This window comes from Rhinoderma darwinii, chromosome 3, assembly GCF_050947455.1.
Source record: "Rhinoderma darwinii isolate aRhiDar2 chromosome 3, aRhiDar2.hap1, whole genome shotgun sequence".
Classification (NCBI taxonomy): Eukaryota; Metazoa; Chordata; class Amphibia; order Anura; family Rhinodermatidae; genus Rhinoderma; species Rhinoderma darwinii.
The window spans coordinates 204,853,525-204,876,968 of NC_134689.1; the positions used below are offsets into that span (position 1 = coordinate 204,853,525).

General features: G+C 40.4%; 1 protein-coding gene across 1 annotated transcript in view; it reads right to left on the minus strand.

Annotated features, from left to right (window-relative positions):
- Window positions 1-738: 738 nt before the first annotated feature.
- The window catches only part of LOC142750410 (pendrin-like), a 110,165-nt gene continuing 87,459 nt past the window's right edge, over window positions 739-23,444 (minus strand). The window contains exons 17-20 of the mRNA XM_075859412.1: window positions 11,054-11,108; window positions 6,726-6,868; window positions 6,225-6,317; window positions 739-1,887 (exon numbers count right to left, since the gene is read on the minus strand). Coding sequence (XP_075715527.1) covers window positions 739-1,887; window positions 6,225-6,317; window positions 6,726-6,868; window positions 11,054-11,108 — 1,440 coding nt within the window. The remainder of the gene's footprint in view (window positions 1,888-6,224; window positions 6,318-6,725; window positions 6,869-11,053; window positions 11,109-23,444) is intronic.

Genomic DNA, 23,444 nt, shown 5'->3' on the forward strand with positions numbered 1-23,444 from the left:
CGAGTCTCTAGACACCTGTGACACTGTTGAGGAAAACTTTTGGTGTATAAGAATAAGAACTCCAGCTTTCGAATCGACAGCCGGGGATCCGAACACTTGGCCTACCCATAACCTTTTCATCCTAAAGAAATCTGCCTCTGCCAAATGCGTTTCTTGTAAGAGTGCTATGTCTGCACGCAAACGCTTCAGGTGACGCAGTACCATCATGCGTTTATATGGAGACCTTAGTCCTTTGACGTTCCAGGATATAATTCTCATATAAGAGCAATTAAATATACGGTACGGATATAGATGCCCCTGAGCATCGATTCCCACAACATAAACTGCCAGATCAATCGTTTAACTAGAAACAATAAAACAATCCCCGCACTGGAGGTGTGGATTAATACCTTATCTCCCACCCATTGGTGCATTAAGACTTCGCTTATTTCCGACACACAGAAATACATTACCAAAAAAGCAACTAGGTTATGTATCATAAAGCAATTACATTCAGTAGCCTTCCATTCCCCCCTTCCTAAGTAGAATCAACTGGGGTAGCTGAATAAAGAACAACATGAAACAGTTAGTATGTCCATACCACATCTTCCAAATCGACAAGGCTCAGAAGAAGTGAAGAACCACCATCCAGACCCTTCTCACTTGATCTGGCAGGTAATATAAAAGCTGAGTCAAAACAGGCAATCATCGGTGAATAAAGAACGGCTCTGTCCGTCCGTGTTGGCCATCGAAATCTTGTCAGGTATCAGCTGAAACCAGACGACCCACCCGCTGAGGCTTCGGAGAAGATGGCGGAATTGTAGTAATGTACCGGCTGTCTTCTACGCTCTGCCTCCGAAATCCCGGAGCTGAGCGAAGAGGGGGCGTAGGGGAATCCTTCGAAGTTGAGGGCTTCAAGCTTGCAATGGCCTCTTCCGGAGACTGGAACGATTCGAATGACCCATCCGATTGAAAAACTTTTAAAACCGCGGGGTACAGTAAAGCGAATTTCATCTGGCGTTTGTACAAATCTGAGCAAATTTGAGAGAATGCTCGCCTTTTCTTAGTAACTTCCGCCGAGAAGTCTCCAAAGATGAGGATACGATGGCCTTTGTAATCCAATCCATCTTTTCTGTTCTTGAAGGATTTGAGCACAGACATCTTGTCAGAGTAATCTAGGTACTTTACAATTACTTGCTTCGGGCGATCTCTCATTGTATTCACATCACTACGGTTATCCGACTTTGCCGCACGCAGATCAGCTCCAATTCTATGTGCTCTTTCCACCCTGCATGGATGGTGTATGCCCAAAGATGCCGGCAGATCCAGCTCACATAGACGTCTCAGATCTTTAGCTGGCACCGATTCTGGTAAGCCGACGATGCGCAGATTGTTCCGCCGAGAGCGGTTCTCTAGATCTTCTACCCGCTCCCACAATTTCTTGTTCTCCAACCGGGTATCTCGTACGAGTTGTTGTACCTCCTCAAGTCCAGAATCCATATCCTGAATCACCGTTTCCAGCTTATCTAGACGTTCCTCATGCTGTGTCACCGAGGTATGCAGGTGTGACAATGAGGTTTCTATCGTTTTAGATAGAGATTCCTGCAAATCCGGGGTAATTAACTGTGCCACCTGTATCGCCAGTTGCTTGTAATCAATTACACAGGATGTGTCGCCTATGCCCCGTACTTGTGAGGAGCTGAGCTCCGAATGTTCAGGCAAGACACTAGGCGGGTCAGGCCCGTCCGTCATATTGGGCGGTTGTTCAGCCACGCGGCCTGATTTGCTTTGCGTCTTGGATTTCCCCATTACTGAGACAAATCTGTCCATGCACTCACCGGTCGATCGGGTACTGCGCCCGGAAGATGGCTGGGTGATCTGTGCTTCCCCAGAGAACGTAAGTACGGTCTGACAGGGAGAAATGTGGAACGGAGGCAGGAGCGCTCTCAGGCGTGCATCTCTACATGCCGGAACCGGAAGTCCCTACCCCCACTTATTAAACATTGATGGCCTATTCTAAAGATAGGCTATTATTATATTAGTCCCAGAAAACCCTTTAGTTATACAGTACAGTTATACAGTATATGGATGACTACGGATTTTTTTGTTTAGTTGTTTTATAGAAATAATAACCAATAAATCAACTTCATCATTAAAAATCCTCTTGTAAGGATTTGAACTCTCTTCTACAGATAGACTTTCTTCTTCTAGTTTTGTTCTAGCCGTGTGTTTGTCGCTCTTGGTGATTGGTTATGGATTGCACCTCCTCTGTGTCCAATCATAGTGGTTGTTGCCCTATATTTACCCACAGCTTTGTACTTCCTGAGCCTGATTATTCTGGAATGCCAGTAATCCAACTTCACTTTGCTTTAACTACTATAGATCTCCTGTGTACCAAACTCTGCATACGTTTGACTACGGCATAGTCCTATCTCCTATGTACCGAACCCTGCCTATTGTACATCTGACCATGGCTGATCTCTATCTTCTGTGTATCGAATTCTGCATATGTCTGAGCCCTGTGGATCCCCCTTTGTTGTACTCCTTCATCTGCAGCCTGGGGACTATCTTGGGGACCGCGACCTGGAAATGCAGATCAAGCAAAATCCACAGTTCCAACGGGGATTTAGGGTAAAGACCAGGGGATTCTTTAGACTCTGCACCCCAGGTTATCCTGCACCAACCCAGGCTGTTCCTTTTTCCTGTTTACTGCACTACAACTCTTTGCAGTATTTTGCATTACTACTAACTATTACTGTGAACTTTGTAATTGCCTCGCTTATTAAATTCCAGAACCAAGAACCAGCATCGTTATACCTCTTTATTGGATTTCTGTACAATGGGAACCTTTCAGCTCTGTTGACATGTATTGTATGTTTTAGTAGTAAATACTTGTATTCCCCAGGAAATAATGATTCTGGAGAAACTTACATAGATCTCTGCATTGTGTTGATCCTCTGTTATTCCTCCTAGTAATGTATGAATAAATTGACAACTAAACCTAACCATTCCCCATTAAAATGGGGCTTGTTATTACACAGTCTGATACTATCCAATCAATGCTGATAGTATCAAACAGTGTAGGGACACACCTTCCTGAAGAGGGGAATGGTAATACCCAGTTGTCAATTTAATCATACATACATTTCCAGAAGGAATAATAGGAGGAATGGCACAAGGCAGAGTTCTAAAAAATAATGCTAGAGTACACAGAGCAGCCAATACAGAGCTTCTGCTTCTGTTTGCTAGCATCAGACACTGTTGGCTACTATCAACAATCTCTATACACACACAAACATTCGGGCATGACACAGATAGCCATCTCCATTCTGTAAATGCAAATTCCTTAATATAAATGCATAGGTTCACCAACTGTCAATTTTAATGTTATGGATCATATAATTGCAATATACTGTACATAACTTAAATAGACTGATACATGCAGCCCTTTCACAGGGCAACCAAGATCGAGCGTCTATGACTTACGGTTTAATAGCTAACCTCAGAAACATCCAGAGAAGTCAAAGACAGTGCTTCTATACTGGCTGCCAGGCGCTGAAACGAATGCAACCAAGATCGAGCGTCTATGATTTACGGGTCAATAGTTAGCCTCAGAATAACTTAAAGAGGCTCTGTCACCAGATTTTGCAACCCCTATCTGCTATTGCAGCAGATCGGCGCTGCAATGTAGATTACAGTAACGTTTTTATTTTTAAAAAACGAGCATTTTTGGCCAAGTTATGACCATTTTTGTAGTTATGCAAATGAGGCTTGCAAAAGTCCAAGTGGGTGTGTTTAAAAGTAAAAGTCCAAGTGGGCGTGTATTATGTGCGTACATCAGGGCGTTTTTAATACTTTTACTAGCTGGGCGTTCTGATGAGAAGTATCATCCACTTCTCTTCAGAACGCCCAGCTTCTGGCAGTGCAGACTTTTACTTTTACTTTTGCAAGCCTCATTTGCATAACTACAAAAATGGTCATAACTTGGCCAAAAATGCTCGTTTTTTAAAAATAAAAACGTTACTGTAATCTACATTGCAGCGCCTATCTGCTGCAATAGCAGATAGGGGTTGCAAAATCTGGTGACAGAGCCTCTTTAACTTGCACTCACATAGAGCTTCTGTATAGGCAGCGAGTCCAGAGTCTGATGCATTCCAGTCTCTGGTTAACACCTTTCTCCTAATGGGCATGGACATAAAGAGATCTGTCAATCAGAGGATGGAGGGTGGGGGATCTCCTGAATACATACAACTCTGGGCATGCTGTGTAATGACAGGGATAGGGAAACAGACAAGTGAGCCTTAATCTACCCGCCACTCAGTCCCTGCCTACTTGCAACGACCCGCCCTAGGCGACGGGGTACAACTGGGCGACGGTCCCTACACTCAATAAGTGCACGACAGACAACCAGACAAGGAAACACAGAACAAAGGGAAACGGGGCAGTTGCCCATGGCAACACCGTGAGCAACAAGAGTAGTAAACGAGCCGAGTCAAACCAGGAGAGTACGAGGTGCCAAACACAGAGCAGGAGAGTAGTGAACAAGCCGAGTCAAACCAGGAGTGTACGAGGTACCAAACGCAGAGCAGAAGAGTAGTCAGTAAGCCAGGGTCAATACGAAGCAGGGACAAGTAGTTCAAGAAGCTGCAGCAGGGCCAGGAAACCAACAGAGAAGAATCACAAGCAAGGAGGAACAGGAAAGGCAGGTATAAATAGACAGAGGGCGGGAGCTAGCGCCGTCTGGCCAGGCTGTGATAGGCTCTCCCACTCCTAAGCCTGCCATCCTGAGTGGTGGAAGATGGAGTCAGTCTCACAGACATAGAAGCAGGTGCAGACTGATTACCTATGGGCGTGGATACAGAAGCTGTGCCTGGCAGATCCTTAACATGCTGGTTTAATAGATTCTAGATTAGTGGTTGTAACGTCCGTGGTCGCTGACTACAAACTTTTTCCATCCAGTCGACGCCCTTCTCTCCAGAGTTGTCTGCACATACGGCCGTCCTGTTCCACTGTGACCACCAGAGTGCGCTCGCGAGCTCAGTCCAGACTGAAGCCAGAGCGCACGCATATGGGAGATTGAGCTGATTGCTCCCAGAGCACCCTGGGCTATAAGAAGGTTCCAGGTCCATCCTCCCATGCCTGAGCGTTGTTGTCGTATCCTAAGTTTGTCTTGCAAATGCTCCCCTAGTGTTTCCTGCTCCCAGTGTTCCCGGTTCCCGTATCCTGTAACCTGTATTCTGATCTAGTGCCGTGCTGAGCTGTTGCCGTGCTGTGCTGTATACCACGCCTGTCCTGCTACTCCACGCCTGACGTCTACCTGCTGCCTAGTCCCAGCCAAGCCTGCCTTGCTACTGTCCGAGCTGCCACAGGTACCCTATATGAACTATAGACTCTGACCTATAGACTCTGACCTGCGCCCTGTTGACCAGCTGCCATACCGCCAAGGCGGTACGGCCCAGTGGGTCCACGAAGTATCAGAAGTAAACAAAGGACAAATTGAGCGCATCAAAAAAAAAGCTGGGTAGAACTCTTACACTATACCTAACAGGGATCTCAAATTAATATTTTTTTTATTTTTGTATCGTAAAACCTCTTTAAATGTAAAGAGAGAGTTACTTACATATAGATCACCACTTCGACGTTTAGATGCACCATTCTGCCCCGTTCCACTGTTATCAGTGCCAGTCACGTGATGGTGGCACTCCGTTCTTCTTTAAGAACGGATTCAAATGGGCGGCTCAATTACATCACACGCAGCCCGTACCACTCCCTCTTCTCCTCTACACCTTGCCGCTTGCAAGCAGGAAGATGTATTTGGCCACATCATGGTTTGGCTCGCCGACCACTGGGGGCTTTTTTAGGACAGAAATGTGGTCGTTAACACGGACTACTAATGAAGAGTCGGAGCTGATGTCATTACGTGACTGGTGCTGATAACGGGACGGAACGGCGCATCTGACCGCTGTAGCGGCCATCTATATGTAAGTAACTCCCTCTTTACATTTAAAGGAGCATAAACCTGTTATTAGCTGAAAAAAAATCTTCAATTCTTAGAAGAAAATTTACAAACCTAACACAGAAAAACTTATTTTGCTACTACATTGTAATTTCATGTTAGCTTTTAGGAAGTATTTCAAGAAGTGTTTCAGTATAGGCAGCTTTGTTATAATAATTATGACTAACCTATTAGATTTATTTTTTTACAGCTATCTGCTGTAAAATATACAGAAACCTGGTTATCTTACCTCTTCCTGCTGATTCTGCAGGGGTTGTAAAGGCTTCAGTTCTTTTAAATCAATCATTTCCACTAGCTGGCTGGGCTCTTGTATATGTGATGTCTTAAAAATAAAATTTGAAAAAACTTTAGTAAATGTAACAGAAAAACTTACACATACAACCATTTTCCAGTCCTAAAAAAAATGACACACTTTTAGCTTTTTTTCCACCATTAATTGCTTAGTAAAGCCATGTGGAGAACGGCAATGAATTAATAATACTGTATATTGAATAATGTATTGTATTAACTTGTTGTATGTTATAGTTTGTAATTCATTATCACTGTCACACAGTTCACCAAGAGATCTCCTAGACCTGTGCTAGAAATGCACTTTTATTCTTATTGGCTTTTACATTACATTTGACAGTGTGTCATATATTTTACTCTAGCATCTAATTGATAGCTGTAATTGTAGATTTGTAACTTTAACAACGAAAAAATCCCTTTGGCTGATCTTACTTCAGCTTACCATGTCCAGTACCCTATGGCTACTGCAGCTCTTTTTCTGCCTCTGTACATGCAGAACAGCATCATGGACAGTAAGGAAACAGAGGTCTGTCTTGATTGCCTCATTAAAGAAACCACATCGTTCCAACTGTCTAAAAACATTATCTATAAAATAAAAAGATGAAAAATAATAATTATAGAACACGTGTTTGTAATTGTAATCAATGAGAGACAATAGAACTTTTTTCTATAGCCACTTGTGCATATCGGTAAAAAACTCAATTACCTAATCTCCCATGTTTGTCTAACATTGTGAGGGCACATTAAGGTCCACTGTAGTGGGGGTGGTCTTGTGAGCGGAGTAGGAGTTTCGCCCCCGTTTTTACTCCCCTCCTTGAGTCTGTCCACGTTCTATACTGCTGAGAGGCTGCCAGTAACATTGCTGAGCAACTCCCCGATAGAGGAGTGAGGTCCGCTGTGGCTTCTAATAGCTGTACTGCACAGTGGGATTGACAGACACGCTACATCAACCTGTGCTTCTGCTTCTTAGGACCCAGAGGGGGGGGGGGGGTGATATCCCATAAAGTTCCAAGCAGTACGCATTTGATGAATCCAAGGAAACAAAAACCAGTAGAACATTTTAAGGGACTATCCACAATTGTTTGTTCACCGCTACCATCTTTGGTAAGATATATGCTTTCCACTGTGCTCTGTCACCAGATTATAAGTGCCCTATCTCCTACATAATGTGATCAGCGCTGTAATGTAGATAACAGTGGTTTTTATTTTGAAAAACCTATCATTTTTGAGCAATTTTAGATTTATGCTAATGACTTTCTTAATAGCCAACTGTTCGTTGTACAGGAGTGTATGACGCTGATCAATCAGTGACCAATTAGCGTCATACACTTCTCATTGTTCCAGCCCATTGTTACAGTGTGATTGTGCATTGGAACAATGAGAAGTGTATGACTCTGATTGGTCACTAATTGGTCAGCATCATACACTTCTCTATACAACGCCCAGTTGGTAAAAAGTAAAAACACGCCCAGTTGTCTATTAAGAAAGTCATTAGCATAAATCTAAAACTGCTCATAACTTCCTAAAAAATGATCATTTTTCAAAATAAAAACCACTGTTGTTATCTACATTACAGCGCCGATCATATTATGTAGGAGATAGGGCACTTATAATCTGGTGACAGAGCCTCTTTAAATCTAAATCCGTACATTCCTGCATTTTTTTTAAATTTAACGCCCATATGCCTGCCCAAATCTGAATATATTTGATGTGGAGTTCCCGGATGGTGGCTAGTGTCGATAGTGGCGTATATGGGACTGTGCTTAAAATACTGCTATCCTGTTTTAACTATAGCCTGAGCCATGTCTGCCCTGTGTTTGAACTATTTCACCCAATTTCTTTAATTTATTGCATTAAATCTACCGTTAAGACGACTAAGGCACAAAGAGCGATCAAAAAGATCTGTGTCCCTCTCATCATAGGTATAAACAAACTGAGTGATGTCGATTTTCTGATGCTAATAAAATGGAGAAATATCTTCACTCTCCCAAAGTTAACTTCCAGCTGATGGCGTGTAAAAGTGGCAATACTAAATTCATGGGAGATGTTAATAGGAGCGACAGGTAATCTGACTAATCCGTTGATGCGGGAAGTGAAACTTCTATTTAATGCTTGTGCATTGGTAGTGATGCAGCCCAGGATTAGAAGGAGCCATCTTTCAAATAAATATAATGGGCTGTTAATAATTGTAACAAAGAAATTAAAATGATCTACGATCAAACAAGCCACATCAAGGCAGAAATCAAGGTACTCAAACATGAGGTGCATAAGATTAGAGACAAAATTGGGGAAGCTAATGGCGGAATTAGTAATGTTGAGGACAAGTTTCCCAAGGAGATAAAACAGGCTGTGAAAAAAAGTTTTCTATATCTAGATATAGAAAAGAGATCTCGCAAATATAATATTCCCTTAACCCGATTTCTTGAAGGTGACTATAATAGAGACTTGGTTACATTTATTCAGAAATGGATTCTGGAGACGTTTGGACGAGAAATTTTCTTTGAATTCTTTTGAATTGAACTCTTATGTCCCTGCACAAGTTCACCCACCCGGTGCTAGACTTAGGGCATCCTGGCTAAATTCCTGGTGTCCAGGGTCAGGGATATTGTGCTCAAAAAAGATAGGGAGCATATGGATTTGACATATGGAAAATAGGCATCGAGGAAGCGGCACTCCAAACGAAAAAATGGATTTATTCACAAAATATTCACAGCAATGTTTCAGACTCTCTATGAAGGCATTTTCAAGCTTGACCAGCTAAAGTTTTTCGGTTTTGCCTCTCTGCATTTCAGCAGCCATAACTTTTTTATTTTTTCATTGGCTGTATGATGTCTTGTTTTATGTGGGAGAAATTGTATTTTTTTCTTTCACAATTTGGGTGTACAAATAAATTACTGTGTAATTTATGTAACTTATTTTGGTTTTTGATATTGTCTTTTTTATTCATTTTTTTATACCGCACACTTCCCATGCTAAATAACCTGTTAGATAACGTGTAAATAGTTGATTTTATGTAATGTATGGGCAATAAAATATATTTTATGCTAAATATATTTTATGAACAATAATAATTGTGGACATTTCTTATTATTATTATATTTTTGAATGGATAACTTTTTAACAACTTTATTTTTTACTTATAATGTATTCGCATACTCCTGTATGCTAATACATTATACTGTGTCACTATGAGACAGGCTACTGTCAGGGCAACACACGTGCCCTAACAGCAGACTTACTAAGCAGACAGCCCTGGGGTCCTTCCTAGGTCCTCCCTGTTCCCTGAGTTGCCAATCGCATCACTAAGTTTCCGGTGACGCGATCGAAGAAGGAAGTGCACTTTGATCATGCGGCGGTCATGCACTGCGGCAATCAACAGGGTTAAACAGCTAGGGTCGGAGTATACTCCAATACCAGCTTTATTCAGGAGGCTTCTCTTCATACAGGTGCTGTTAGAGTGCTCATTAGCCTTTTTTAGAGTGAAGCCAAAAGACGTTGCTGTAGACTCCAGACCTGCACTGTCCCCCGTCAAAAGACAGTGGGCGGTCAGGAAAGGGATAAAGAAGACCTAACACCAGTTTTTCTTCTATGAAATAAACATAGAGAAGTGTTCAGGTCCAATAAACAATGCCTGGGGTTACCTCATTAATTGCTCTATAGGGGAGAGAAAAAGCTTACAAATCCTTCCTGCTGCCAATACAAATTATAACTGCAAGAGCCCAGGGAGAGAGGAATCCCCCTCTATTTGTCATGTGCAGCTTTCAAGACAATTACATAATAAATTCCTGGATTCACACGAAGTTTACTCGCAGTTTTGTAGAATTTTTCACAGGGTTTTCTTTGCCCCAAAACACTGCAACCGGTCTTTAGTAAAATATGAAAAAGCCTATGTACGGAGAGTATTGGTTTGTGGTGTTTTTGTAGTATTTTTGTGGTCAGTGGCGCATCATCTTTTCCATAGGACTTCAAAAACATCAGGTAAAAGACACATGTACAAAATGACACCAAAAACACTGTTAAAAACCGCCGTTGGGGAAAAAAAAGTATCTGTGAAGGAAGCTAAATGAGGCTACAAAACTGCACATTACAAAATAATAAAAACATTATAAAAACTAGATGGTTATGTAAAGGATCTGCCAGGCACAGCTTCGGGGTTAACTCCCATAGGTAATCAGTCTGCACCTGAATCTACGTCTCTGAGACTGACTCCATCTTCCACCACTCAGGATGGCAGGCTTAGGAGTGGGAGAGCCTATAGCAGCCTGGCCAGACGGAGCTAGCTCCCGCCCTGTGTCTCTTTATACCTGCCTTTCCTGTTCCTCCTTTGCTTGTGATTCTTTCCGTGTGGTTTCCTGGCCCAGCTACAGCTCCTAACTATTTGATGCTGCTCCATACTGACCCTGGCTTACTGACTACTCTCCTGCTCTGCGTTTGGTACCTCGTGCTCTCCTGGTTTGACTTGGCTCGTTCACCACTCTGGTTGCTCACGGTGTTGCCGTGGGCAACTGCCCCTTTCCCTTTGCTTTGTATTCCCTTGTATGTTTGTCTCGTGCACTTACTGAGCGTAGGGACCGCCACCCAGTTGTACCCCGTCGCCTAGGGCAGGTCGTTGCAAGTAGGCAGGGACAGAGTGGCGGGTAGATTAGGGCTCACTTGTTCGTTTCCCTACCCCCGTCGTTACAGGTTATGTATTTATTTTAATCTGTACTATATAATTAATTCTTATTTGGACACACTAACCCCAATTGCATTTAACAGCAGACAACTTACCACCATATTCTGCTATATATACATCCACATCAATCCTCTGGAATTCTTTAAATATCTGCAAAACAAATATAATGAGTTCTTATGAATGAAATGCAAAACCAATTTCCCAAGGGTTTGCTTGAACTATGATAAAACAGTCACACATAAATATTGTTTGTGTTACCCCTTGTAAGTATTTCTATTTTAACCCCTTCCCCCTGCATGCATTCTTGGGCCCATATGACCAAGCACATTTTTTCGTTCTTCCATCGTCACATTCAAAGAGCTATAACTTTTTTATTTTCACATGGACATGGCTGTATGAGGACTTGTTTTTTTGCGGGATGAGTTGTATTTTTTCAATGGCACCGTTTTGGGGTATATAGAATTTTTTTATGAACTTTTATGAACTTTTTTTGAGGGTGAGATATAAAAAAAACCCAGCAATTTAGCCATTGTTCTATGCATTTTACATTTACTGTGTGGAGTGAATAAAATGCTACCTTTAGGGTATGTGCACACGATAACTGCATTTACATCTGAAATTACGGAGCTGTTTTCAGGAGAAAACAGCTCCGTAATTTCAGACGTAATTGCTTGTACTTGTGTTTTGCGAGGTGCCAATTACGGACGTAATTTGGAGCTGTTCTTCATTGGATTCAATGAAAAACGGCTCCAATTACGTCCCAAGAAGGCTGTTATTTTACGTACCGTCTTTTGACAGCGACGCGTAAAATTACAGGTCGTCGGCACAGTACATCGGCAAACCCATTGAAATGAATGGGCAGATGTTTGCCGACGTATTGGAGCCGTGTTTTCAGGCGTAAATCGAGGCGTAAAACGCCTCGTTTACGCATGAAAATAGGTCGTGTGAACCCAGCCTTATTCTATTGGTCAGTACGATTACGGCGATACCAAATATGCATAATTTTTTAATGTTTTACTACTTTTGCAGAATAAAAACACTTTTGAACTAAAATAATTTTATTTAGCATTCTAAGAGCCATAACTTTTTTATTTTTCCGTCAATGTCGCCATAAGAGGGCTTGTTTTTTGCGGGACTTCATTGCTACTGTTTTGGGGTACATGGGACTTATTGATTAACCTTTTATTATTATTTTTTTGGTGGCGAATGGGAAAAAATAGCAATTTTGCTGTTTTTTTTTGCGTTTTTTTTACGGCGTTCACCTTGTGGCTTAAATAATATGCTAACTTAATTTTTGGGGTCATTACGATTGCGCGGATACCATATATGTGTAGTTTTTATTTTATTTGTAAACTTTAACTAAATAAAACCATTTTTTTACTAATTTTTAGTTCACATTAATTATTTTTTCAGTCTCACTAGGAGACTTTACTATGCGATCCTTAGATCGCAGATATAATGCTTTAGTATATTTCGTATACCAGAGCATTATAAAACTGACAGGCATCTATTAGGACGTGCCTCTGGCACGTCCTAATAGGTATATAGCCAGGGCAGACCTGGGGGCCTTTGTTAGGGCCCGGCTGCCATGGCACCCCATCTGATGCCCGCAATTGCATTTGCGGGCTGCCGATGGGTGACAGAGGGAGCTAACTCCCTCTGTAAATAACTCAAATGCAGCGGTCGCTAATGACCGCAAATTTGAGGGGTTAAACGGCCGCGATCTAAGTAAACTTCAATTACTACCGTTGGAGCAGGAGCCCGGCTGTCATCAGACAGACGAGCCCCGGCTCCAGCATGCACAGGAGACCCGTGCAGGACGTTGATTATTAGGAAAGGCGGCAGGCTAGAATAAAGCCCCTTAATGACTGCCGTGAAAAGGCGTATCGGCGGTCATTAAGGGGTTAAATAAATGAACCTTTACAGATCTTCAGCAACAAGTTCAACTGCTCGGGAGTACTTTGTCATTGTGTGGATATACCCTAGGGCAGGGGTCTCAAGCACGCGGCCTGAGGCTGTCATCTGCGGCCTGCGGGACACAGAGCGCTAGTATAGGCTCTGCTCCGGGACTCTGTGGAATCCCCTGACATCACTGTACATATATGGACACTGATGCCAGGAGCAGGGCTGGAGTCCAAGGAAGAGCGCTACTAGCGGCTCTGCTTCGGGACTCCAGCTTTGGGCAAGCCCCTGACATCAGTGTCCATATATGGACACTGATGTCAGTGGCTTCCCCAGAGTTCCCGGAGCAGAGCCTATAATAGTGCTCTGCTCTGAGATTTCCCCTGACATCAAGGAGGATCCCCTGACCTCACTGTCTATGGACAGTGACATCAGGGGCTCCTCCAATGCCCTGGCTGGGGATTCCACTCCTAGAGGGAGCTATCTACTTGGGGGGGGCACTATATACAAGGGGTGTGTGTGGCATTATCTAAAGAGGGCCCTATGGCAATATCTACAGAGGCCACTGTGGCAGTATCTACAGAGGGCACTGTGGCAGTATCTACAGAGGGCACTGTGGCATTATCTACAGAGGGCACTGTGGCATTATCTACAGAGGGCACTGTGGCATTATCTACAGAGGGCACTGTGGCATTATCGACAGAGGGCACTGTGGCAGTATCTACAGAGGGCACTGTGGCAGTATCTACAGAGGGCACTGTGGCAGTATCTACAGAGGGCACTGTGGCAGTATCTACAGAGGGCACTGTGGCAGTATCTACAGAGGGCACTGTGGCAGTATCTTCAGAGGGCACTGTGGCGTTATCTACAGAGGGCCCCGTAGCATTATCTACAGTTGGCACTGTGGCATTATCTACGGGTGGGTTGCGGCACTATCTACAGAGGGCACTGTTACAGAGGGCACTGTGGCATTATCTACAGTTGGCACTGTGGTATTATCTAGGGGGGTGTGGCATTATCTACGGGTGGTTTGCGGCACTATCTACAGAGGGCACTGTGGCAGTATCTACAGAGGGCACTGTGGTATTATCTACAGTTGGCACTGTCGTATTATCTAGGGGGGTGTGGCATTATCTACGGGTGGGTTGCGGCACTATCTACAGAGGGCACTGTGGCAGTATCTACAGAGGGCACTGTGGCATTATCTACAGTTGGCACTGTGGTATTATCTAGGGGGGTGTGGCATTATATACAGAGGGCACTGTGGCATTATCTACAGAGGGGACTGTGGCATTATCCACGAGTGGGTGTGTGGCAGTATCTACAGAGGGCACTGTGGCATTATCTACAGAGGGCACAGTGGCCCTATCTAAAAAGGGGCTGCCCAATCTTGACATTCGTGTGTCTGCCAAATGAGCTGCCGGACTGCATTTAGCGACACTTAAACTGGAAAACTGGATTGTTAAAATAAGCATGTGGAGAAAACTCGCAAATTTCCATGAAGTTTAAACCTAGCGGTATTATTATAGTAATGTAGTATTGTTATAGTAATGTTGTTTTGTTATAGTAATGTAGTATTATTATAGTAATGTAGTATTGGTATAGTAATGTAGTATTATTATAGCCATGTAATATTGTTATAGTAATGTAGTAGTATTATTATTATAGTAATGTAGTATTGTTATAGTAATGTAGTATTATAGCAATGTAGTATTGTTATAGTAATGTAGTATTATTATAGTAATGTAGTGTTATAGTAATGTAGTATTATTAATGTAATATAATGTAGTATTGTTATAGTAATCTAGCATTGTTATAGTAATGTAGAATTATAGTAATGTAGTATTACAGTAATATAGTATTATAGTAATGTAGTATTGTAGTAATGTAATATTGTTATAGTAACGTACTAATGTACAGGGTGGGCCATTTATATGGATACACCTAAATAAAATGGGAATGGTTGGTGATATTAACTTCCTGTTTGTGGCACATTAGTATATGGGAGGGGGGAAACTTTTCAAGCTGGGTGTTGACCATGGCGGCCATTTTGAAGTCGGCCATTTTGTATCCAACTTTAGTTTTTTCAATGGGAAGAGGGTCATGTGACACATCAAACTTATCGAGAATTTCACAAGAAAAACAATGGTGTGCTTGGTTTTAACGTTACTTTATTCTTTCATGAGTTATTTACAAGCTTCTCTTTGTTTACAGCCATTGACATGTCGCAGAGGTTAACACGTGAGGAGCGGATAGAAATTGTGTTGATGTCTGGTGAACGCAGTACCCGGGTCATTGCAGCAGATTTCAATGCAAGACACCCTACGAGACCACCCATCTCCCATGCTACAGTTTGCAAACTTCTTGCCAAGTTTCGTGAAACTGGTTCAGTGTTGGATTTGCCCAAATGTGGACGCATGAAAACTGTCACTAATGAAGAAACATCAGTGGCTGTCCTAGCTTCATTCAGCAAGAGCCCACAGCGTAGCACTCGCCGCATGTCACTGGAGAGTGACATCAGTCGAACATCCCTTCGGCGGATATTAGCTACTCACAAATGGCACCATTACAAACTCCAGCTGCTGCAGCATCTCAACGAGGATGACCCAGATGGGCGCACTGAATTTGCAGAATGGGCAAAACAAAAATTGGAACAGGACCCTCAGTTTACACAGAACATTTTGTTCAGTGATGAGGCAAACTTTTATGTGAATGGTGAAGTTAACAAACAAAACCACCGCTATTGGTCTGACACTAATCCACATTGGACAGATCCCTCCAAGACTGTTGGAACACAAAAATTGATGGTATGGTGTGGTATATGGGGTACAAAGATAGTGGGGCCATTCTTCATCAATGGAAACCTCAAGGCCACGGGATATCTGAAATTGCTACATGATGATGTGTTTCCCTCTTTATGCACTGAAGCCTGTGCTAGCATTTCTTCTGCAGTGTTGCTATCAGTGTGTGAAGAGTGGGAGAAGAGGGTTGCATTGACAATCCAACACAATGGGCAGCACTTTGAACACATTTTATAAGTGGTCAGAAACTTGTAAATAACTCATGAAATAATAAAGTAACGTTAAAACCAAGCACACCATTGTTTTTCTTGTGAAATTCTCGATAAGTTTGATGTGTCACATGACCCTCCTCCCATTGAAAAAACTAAAGTTGGATACAAAATGGCCGACTTAAAAATGGCCGCCATGGTCAACACCCAGCTTGAAAAGTTTCCCCCCTCCCATATACTAATGTGCCACAAACAGGAAGTTAACATCACCAACCATTCCCATTTTATTTAGGTATATCCATATAAATGGCCCACCCTGTAGTATTATAGTAATGTAGTATTATTATAGTAATGTAGTATTAATATAGTAATGTAGTATTATAGTAATGTAGCATTGTTATAGTAATGTAGTATTATAGTAATATAGTATTATAGTAATGTAGTATTGTAGTAATGTTATATTGTTATAGTAATCTAATAATGTAGTATTATAGTAATGTAGTATTGTTATAGTAATGTAGTATTATTATAGTAATGTAGTATTATAGTAATGTAATAATGTAGTATCATAGTAATGTAGTATTATAGTAATGTAGTATTAATATAGTAATGTAGTATTGTTATAGGAGTGTAGTATTATTGTACTATTATTATAGTAATGTAGTATTGTTATAGTAATGTGGTATTATAATATAGTATTGTTATAGTAATGTTATAATGTAGTATTATAGTAATGTAGTATTTTTTATAGTAATGTAGTAGTGTTATAGGAATGTAGTATTATTGTACTATTATTATAGTAAAGTAGTATTGTTATAGTAATGTAGTATTATTATAGTAATGTAGTATTATAGTAATGTAATAATGTAGTATTATAGTAATGTAGTATTGTTTTAGGAATGTAGTATTATTGTACTATTATTATAGTAATGTAGTATTGTTATAGTAATGTGGTATTATAATATAGTATTGTTCTAGTAATGTAAAAATGTAGTATTATAGTAATGTAGTATTATTATAGTAATGTAGTATTATTATAGTAATGTAGTATTGTTATAGTAATGTAGTATTATTATAGTAATGTAGTATTGTTATAGTAATGTAGTATTATTATAGTAATGTAGTACTGTTATAGTAATGTAGTTTTATTATAGTAATGTAGTATTATAATAATGTAGTATTGTTAAATTATTCACTGTTCAATGGTAGATAAATCTTAGTGGTTTTCCCTTGGATAATGTATTACATGTATTTCACTGGGTGGATACCAATGGGAATTTATTAGTTACAGCGTAACCTTCAATATAAGATACGTTTCACTCTTTTTAGCAATTTGTAATAATGATACAATTGTATCTATACAGATAATTCACTAGTTCTTGCACACTATAGGTTCGGATAGGGCAAGGATGCGTTATAAAGTTTTAATTGTTAATACCATCACACTCTAATACTGAAAACATGATTACAGTACGGGACAGATCTCCCGCAGCGAGGCTGGGACTCCTAGCGTCATACATAACTATGATGCTAGGAGCTCGGCTCCCTGCAGTGTGTTCGGTCCGGGACTTGCGGCCGAAATACGTTCTGTCCATTACGGACGGACAATGCTCGTGTGAATCCAGCCTAACAAAACACTCTCCCTGCCTATCTACAAACAACAATGTAGTATTGTTATAGTAATGTAGTATTATAGTAATGTAGTATTGTTATAGTAATGTAGTATAGTAATGTAGTATTGTTATAGTAATATAGTTTCGTCATAGTAATGTAATATTATTATAGTAATGTAGTAGTATTATAGTAATGTAGTATTGTTATAGTAATGTAGTATTATCGTAATGTAGTATTGTTATAGTAATGTAGTACTGTTATAGTAATGTAGTATTGTTATAGTAATGTAGTATTATAGTAATGTAGTATTGGTATAGTAATGTCGTTTTGTCATAGTAATGTAATATTATTATCGGAATGTAGTATTATTATAGTAATGTAGTATTGTTATAGTATTTTAGTTTTGTCATAGTAATGTAATATTATTATAGTAATGTAGTAGTATTATAGTAATGTAGTACCGTTACAGTAATATAGTTTTGTCATAGTAATGTAATATTATTATAGTAATGTAGTATTATAGTAATGTAGTATTATTATAGTAATGTAGTATTATAATAATGTAGTATTGTTATAGTAATGTAGAATAATTATAGTAATGTAGTATTATAGTAATGTAGTATTGTTATAGTAATGTAGTATTATTATAGGAATGTAGTATTATTATAGTAATGTAGTATTGTTATAGGAATGTAGTATTATTATAGTAATGTAGTATTATTATAGTAATGTAGTAGTATTATAGTAATGTAGTACCGTTACAGTAATATAGTTTTGTCATAGTAATGTAATATTATTATAGTAATGTAGTATTATAGTAATGTAGTATTATTATAGTAATGTAGTATTATAGCAATGTAGTATTGTTATAGTAATGTTGAATAATTATAGTAATGTAGTATTGTTATAGTAATGTAGTATTATAGTGATGTAATATTATTATAGTAATGTAGTATTATAGTAATGTAGTATTGTTATAGTAGTTCAAATAACTAATTGATTAACAATAATTTTGTATTGTATCAAATTTGAAAGTAATGCGGCCCGTCAACTTCACATTTTTTCTATATGGGGCCTACTTACCTAACCGAGTTTGAGACCCCTGCCCTAGGGTCTATTCAGATGATATGGTCAAAATGTAATTTATTGCAAGGATTATCGCTAAATCACTGCAAAACGCTGTGTTTCACCGCATGTGTCAATAAACCTTAAGGTGCCAGTTACATGGTAACTGCGATACAACTGCACCATGCCAATAGATCCTAAAGTTTTAGTGACATGGTTACCATTTAACCACAACGTGTAAATAGACAGTGAAGTACCAGTCACACGGTTATTTGTAGGGCCACGACTAGAAGCCTATTGGTCACGCCCATACTATTACTTATTATGAGTACATTAAGGGTATGTTCACATGACAGTTCTTTTGCAAACATTTCTGAAAATGTTGCATACATCTGAATAGGACCTGCAAAAATATGTGCACATGCTGCAGAAACAACCCCATTCAGATGTATGGAATGGAATTTCAGCCACAGAAATATGCACTGCACCAATGTTTTTTTCCTGGCCTTCTATAACGAAGACTATGGAGAAAAACGGCATACGTAGAGCATGCTATGTTTTGCTGAAAACGCAACTGACCCCCAAAACACAAGAGAATCACTTCACTGGCCACATGAGTTTTTCAGAAAAAAACTAAAATTAACCAAAGAAAGCTGTGTAAAACGCCACATAGGCAAATCAAAACGTTGTGTGGAGTCGACTTAAGGATTAAAATGAGGATGCAGATACAGTTAAAAGTTGCACTTGTTCATGCATTCGGGGCAAAGGGACAAAAAATGCCAGTGTTAGCGACGTCACTGGTGCATTTACTTATACAATGTGTTTCTGCAAGAGACAATGCATCCCATTGCTCCATGGGCATTTCTCAAAAAGCAAACTACCAGATATAAAAGGTCCTTTGGTCTAGAGTGCATTACAAATGTAAGTTATTATCAACTTTCTATGCTAAGTTATCATCGCTTGAAATTACATGCCTGAAACTTGTTCCATGACAGCATTTCCTGGTTTGATTTTACTAGTTCAATGGGGGAGATTTATTAAGACCGTCCATTCGTATGCGAGTTTAAATAAACAGTTAGCTGGAGTAAGATGCAACACATTTTTACGCCTCTTGACAAATGTGTCACATCTTTCAGCTGGCCATGCCCCATGCCTCTTCGCCCCGTTCCCCCAGATCAGACATAAAATTAGAAAAATTACTCACCTTAGCGCTCTGCTTCTCTGCTCCGGATCCCCTGAGGCTCTCACAGCAGGCCGCGGCATAAAAGGTTCAGACGCCAAGCAGCATGAGGGCCTTATATGCGGCGCAGCACTCAACGTTCCGAGTGCTGTCTCACATACGACGTTCTGACACTGTCCGGCGTTAGTACCTTGTACATGCCACAGTCTCCTGTGAGAGCCTGAGGGTTACCATGGTGAGGAGTGGTGAGTTGAGTAATTTATTTTATGTCCGATCGGGTGGGATTGTCTGATTGGGTGGGGGTAGATATGTGGCTCGGCACGGGCCTCCACCTTATTACACCTTACAGAGTCAAATCTATGCTAGCTAGGAAACTCTCAGTTTCTGGCATAAATTCTAGTAAATTTGTTGGCCATCGGGTGACCCTGCAATTGGCATGAGCAGTGTAAACTGCCCAAAACTCACAAAAATTTCCTCGCAAATTGTGACTTTTGGCCATTTTGTGTCTTTTCTATGCCAGAATGTTCTGCAAAATACGATAGTTACGTAGCTTGTACGATTGACAAAAGACATATGTCCATCAAGTTCAACCAAGGAATGGGAGAAAGGGAAGGGATATGGTTTAACTATAGAATTTTTTTTACCCCTATTGATCCAGAGGAAAGTTTAAAAAAAAATACCCATAAGACATTAACCAATCTTCTCTAAAAAGGAAAAATTGCCCTCCTGATCCCAAATGGCAATCCAATTGGATCAACATTCAAACAAGAATTCTACACATTGACATAACATCTGATATTTTTTTATTCTAAGAAATTATCTAACCCTTTTTTTAAAGCCATCTACTGTCCCTACTGTGACCAGCTCCTGCGGTAGACTATTCCACAGACTCAAAGCTCTTGTGGTATAGAAGGCTTGTCATCTCTGGAGAATGAACCATTTTTTTCTCCAGACGGAGAGAGTTCCCCCTTGTCTATTGTGGGGATTTTACAATAAACAGCATTTCACTATATTTTTGTATGGGCCATTCATACATATATATATATATATATATACATATCGCTTGAGAAAGGCCCCATTGAGCAGGGCTGAAACGTTGCGCTTGTGGTGAATAAAGGATCCTTATTTTACACTTTACCTTGGAGTGCTGACCTGTGTATTGGTTTTGTCTATATATATATATATATATATATATATATATATGTATGTATGTATATATATATATATATATACACAAGTTAATCATGTCCCCCTTAAGGCCGGATTCACACGAGCGTGTGCATTTTGTGCGCGCAATAGGTCCATAAAATCTCTGTGTGTCAGCAGCATATGTTGCGTGGCTGCGTGATTTTCGCGCAACCGCCATCATTATGACACTCTGTTTTTATGTTTGCAAACAGAAAAGCACGTGGTGCTTGTCTGTTTTCATTCATAGTTTTGACTATTGTAGCGCGCATCACGAGCGGCACACGGAAGTGCGTCTGTGTGCCGTGCGCGGTTTTCACGCACCCATTGACTTCAATGGGTGCGTGATGCTCGAAAAACGGGCAAATATAGGACATGCGCTGCGTGAAAATCACTGACAGTCTGAACGACCCCATTGACTAACATAGGTCAGTGCAACGTATTATACGTTCGTCTGAATAAGCCCTTAGTCATCTCTTTTCAAGGCAAAATAAATTGAATTATTTTAATATTTCTAACTTAGATTCTCGATGCCCCTTATTAGTTTAGTTGCTCTTTTTTGTATTTTTTCCAACTCCAGGGCATCCTTTCTATGAACTGGAGCCCAGAACTGAACTGCATATTCTATATGAGGCCTCACTAATGCTTTTGTAAAGTAGTAATATTATATCCCTGTCCCGCGAGTCCATGCCTCTTTTAATACATGTCAATATCTTGCTGGCCTTAGAAGCAGCTGATTGACATTGCATGCTGTTATTTAGTTTATGATCTACAAGTACACCCAGATCCTTCTCAACAAGAGACTCCCCCAGTGTAGCTCCCTCTAAGGCATATGATGCATGCAGGTTGTTGGTACCCAGATGCATAACTTTACATTTATCTACATTAAACCTCATTTGCCAAGTGGATGCCCAAACACTTAGTGTATCCAAATCAGCTTGCAATTTATGAACATCTTCAGTAGACTGAACAATACTACATAGCTTGGTGTCATCTGCAAAAATATAAATGGTGCTATTAATCCCATCCTCTATATCATTCATAAATAAGTTGAATAATAGTGGTCCCAGCACAGAACCCTGGGGTACAACACTTATAACCGGGGACCATTCAGAGTAGAAATCATTGACCACAACTCTCTGGATACGGTCCTTGAGCCAATTTTCAATTCAATTACAAACTATACTTTCTAAACCTATAGTCCTTAAAGAGGCTCTGTCACCACATTATAAGTGGCCTATCTTGTACATGATGTGATCGGCGCTGTAATGTAGATTACAGCAGTGTTTTTTATTTAGAAAAACGATAATTTTTGAGGGAGTTATGACCTTTATTATCTTTATGCTAATGAGTTTCTTAATGAACAATTGGGCGTGTTTTACTTTTTGCCCAAGTGGGCATTGTACAGAGGAGGGTATGACGCTGACCAATCAGCGTCATACACTTCTCTCCATTCATTTACATTGCACATAGCGATATAGCTATATCGCTATGTGCAGCCACATAAACACACTATAACGTTACTGCAGTGTCTTGACAATGAATATACTTTACCTCCAGCCAGGACGTGATGTGTATTCAGAATTCTGTCACTTCTGTAGCGTCTGTGTGATATTTACAGCAAGGCAAGCGTAATCTCGTTTGAAATTACAGGTTACATCGTAATCTCACGAGATTACGCTTGCAATGCTGTAAATATCTCTGCTGATGACCTCAAGAAAACTTTGATAGCTCTACAACTCCTGCCTGTTGATGCTGATCGTTCGAGCCAACATTCTCAGTCCTATCGTGAAGTGCCTTGCCTTCAACCCATCTGGGATAAAGTGCCTCCTCGAAAACCATCCAGGAGACCTGGCACCGTGTTCGGGGTCCGTGATGTTACTGCCTGATGGATGAGTACTTTTACCCTGCACGCTCTTCTTTTTACCGTTATGGTCTGATAGATCTTCTTCCACTTGACTTTGAATTATTATATATATCTATATGTTGCCCGCACTAACCTCTGGCATCCTGTCTAATGCCGTCTCCACAACATAGGGATTGTTCCCTATATCGGGCTTTATATCTTTTTTGGACTTCGGCTGAGCATTTGCCTTATGTGGATTGTTTCTCTCCATATGTTAGTTATATTTCTTCGTTTTGAAAGTATTATTCTGTATTTCCTTTTTTCTGTAAGATTTTATGCTATGTTCTTCTGGCCTACTGACGTCGACATTTCTATTGTATTCCAGTGAATATAATGTGTAACTCCCACTGTCCTTCTCCTTTATCCTTCTTCCTTTCAAATACTTACAAGCTCTCTATCTGGCCTGCCAGACGCTCTCTGCTTTACCACTTGGTAGCATTGCTTGTATGGCCCGCTGTGTTACTGTCTATGATACTATTTGTTTCTAGTTAATTCCGGCTACTGCCGCATACCTGCCACATACTCTCTGTACACTCTGTTCTTTCCTTTTTCCTAATGGACAGACTATGGGCTTCCAACTTCTCATTAGCTTGACGTTTCATGGTCCGGCCTGCCAGACATGTT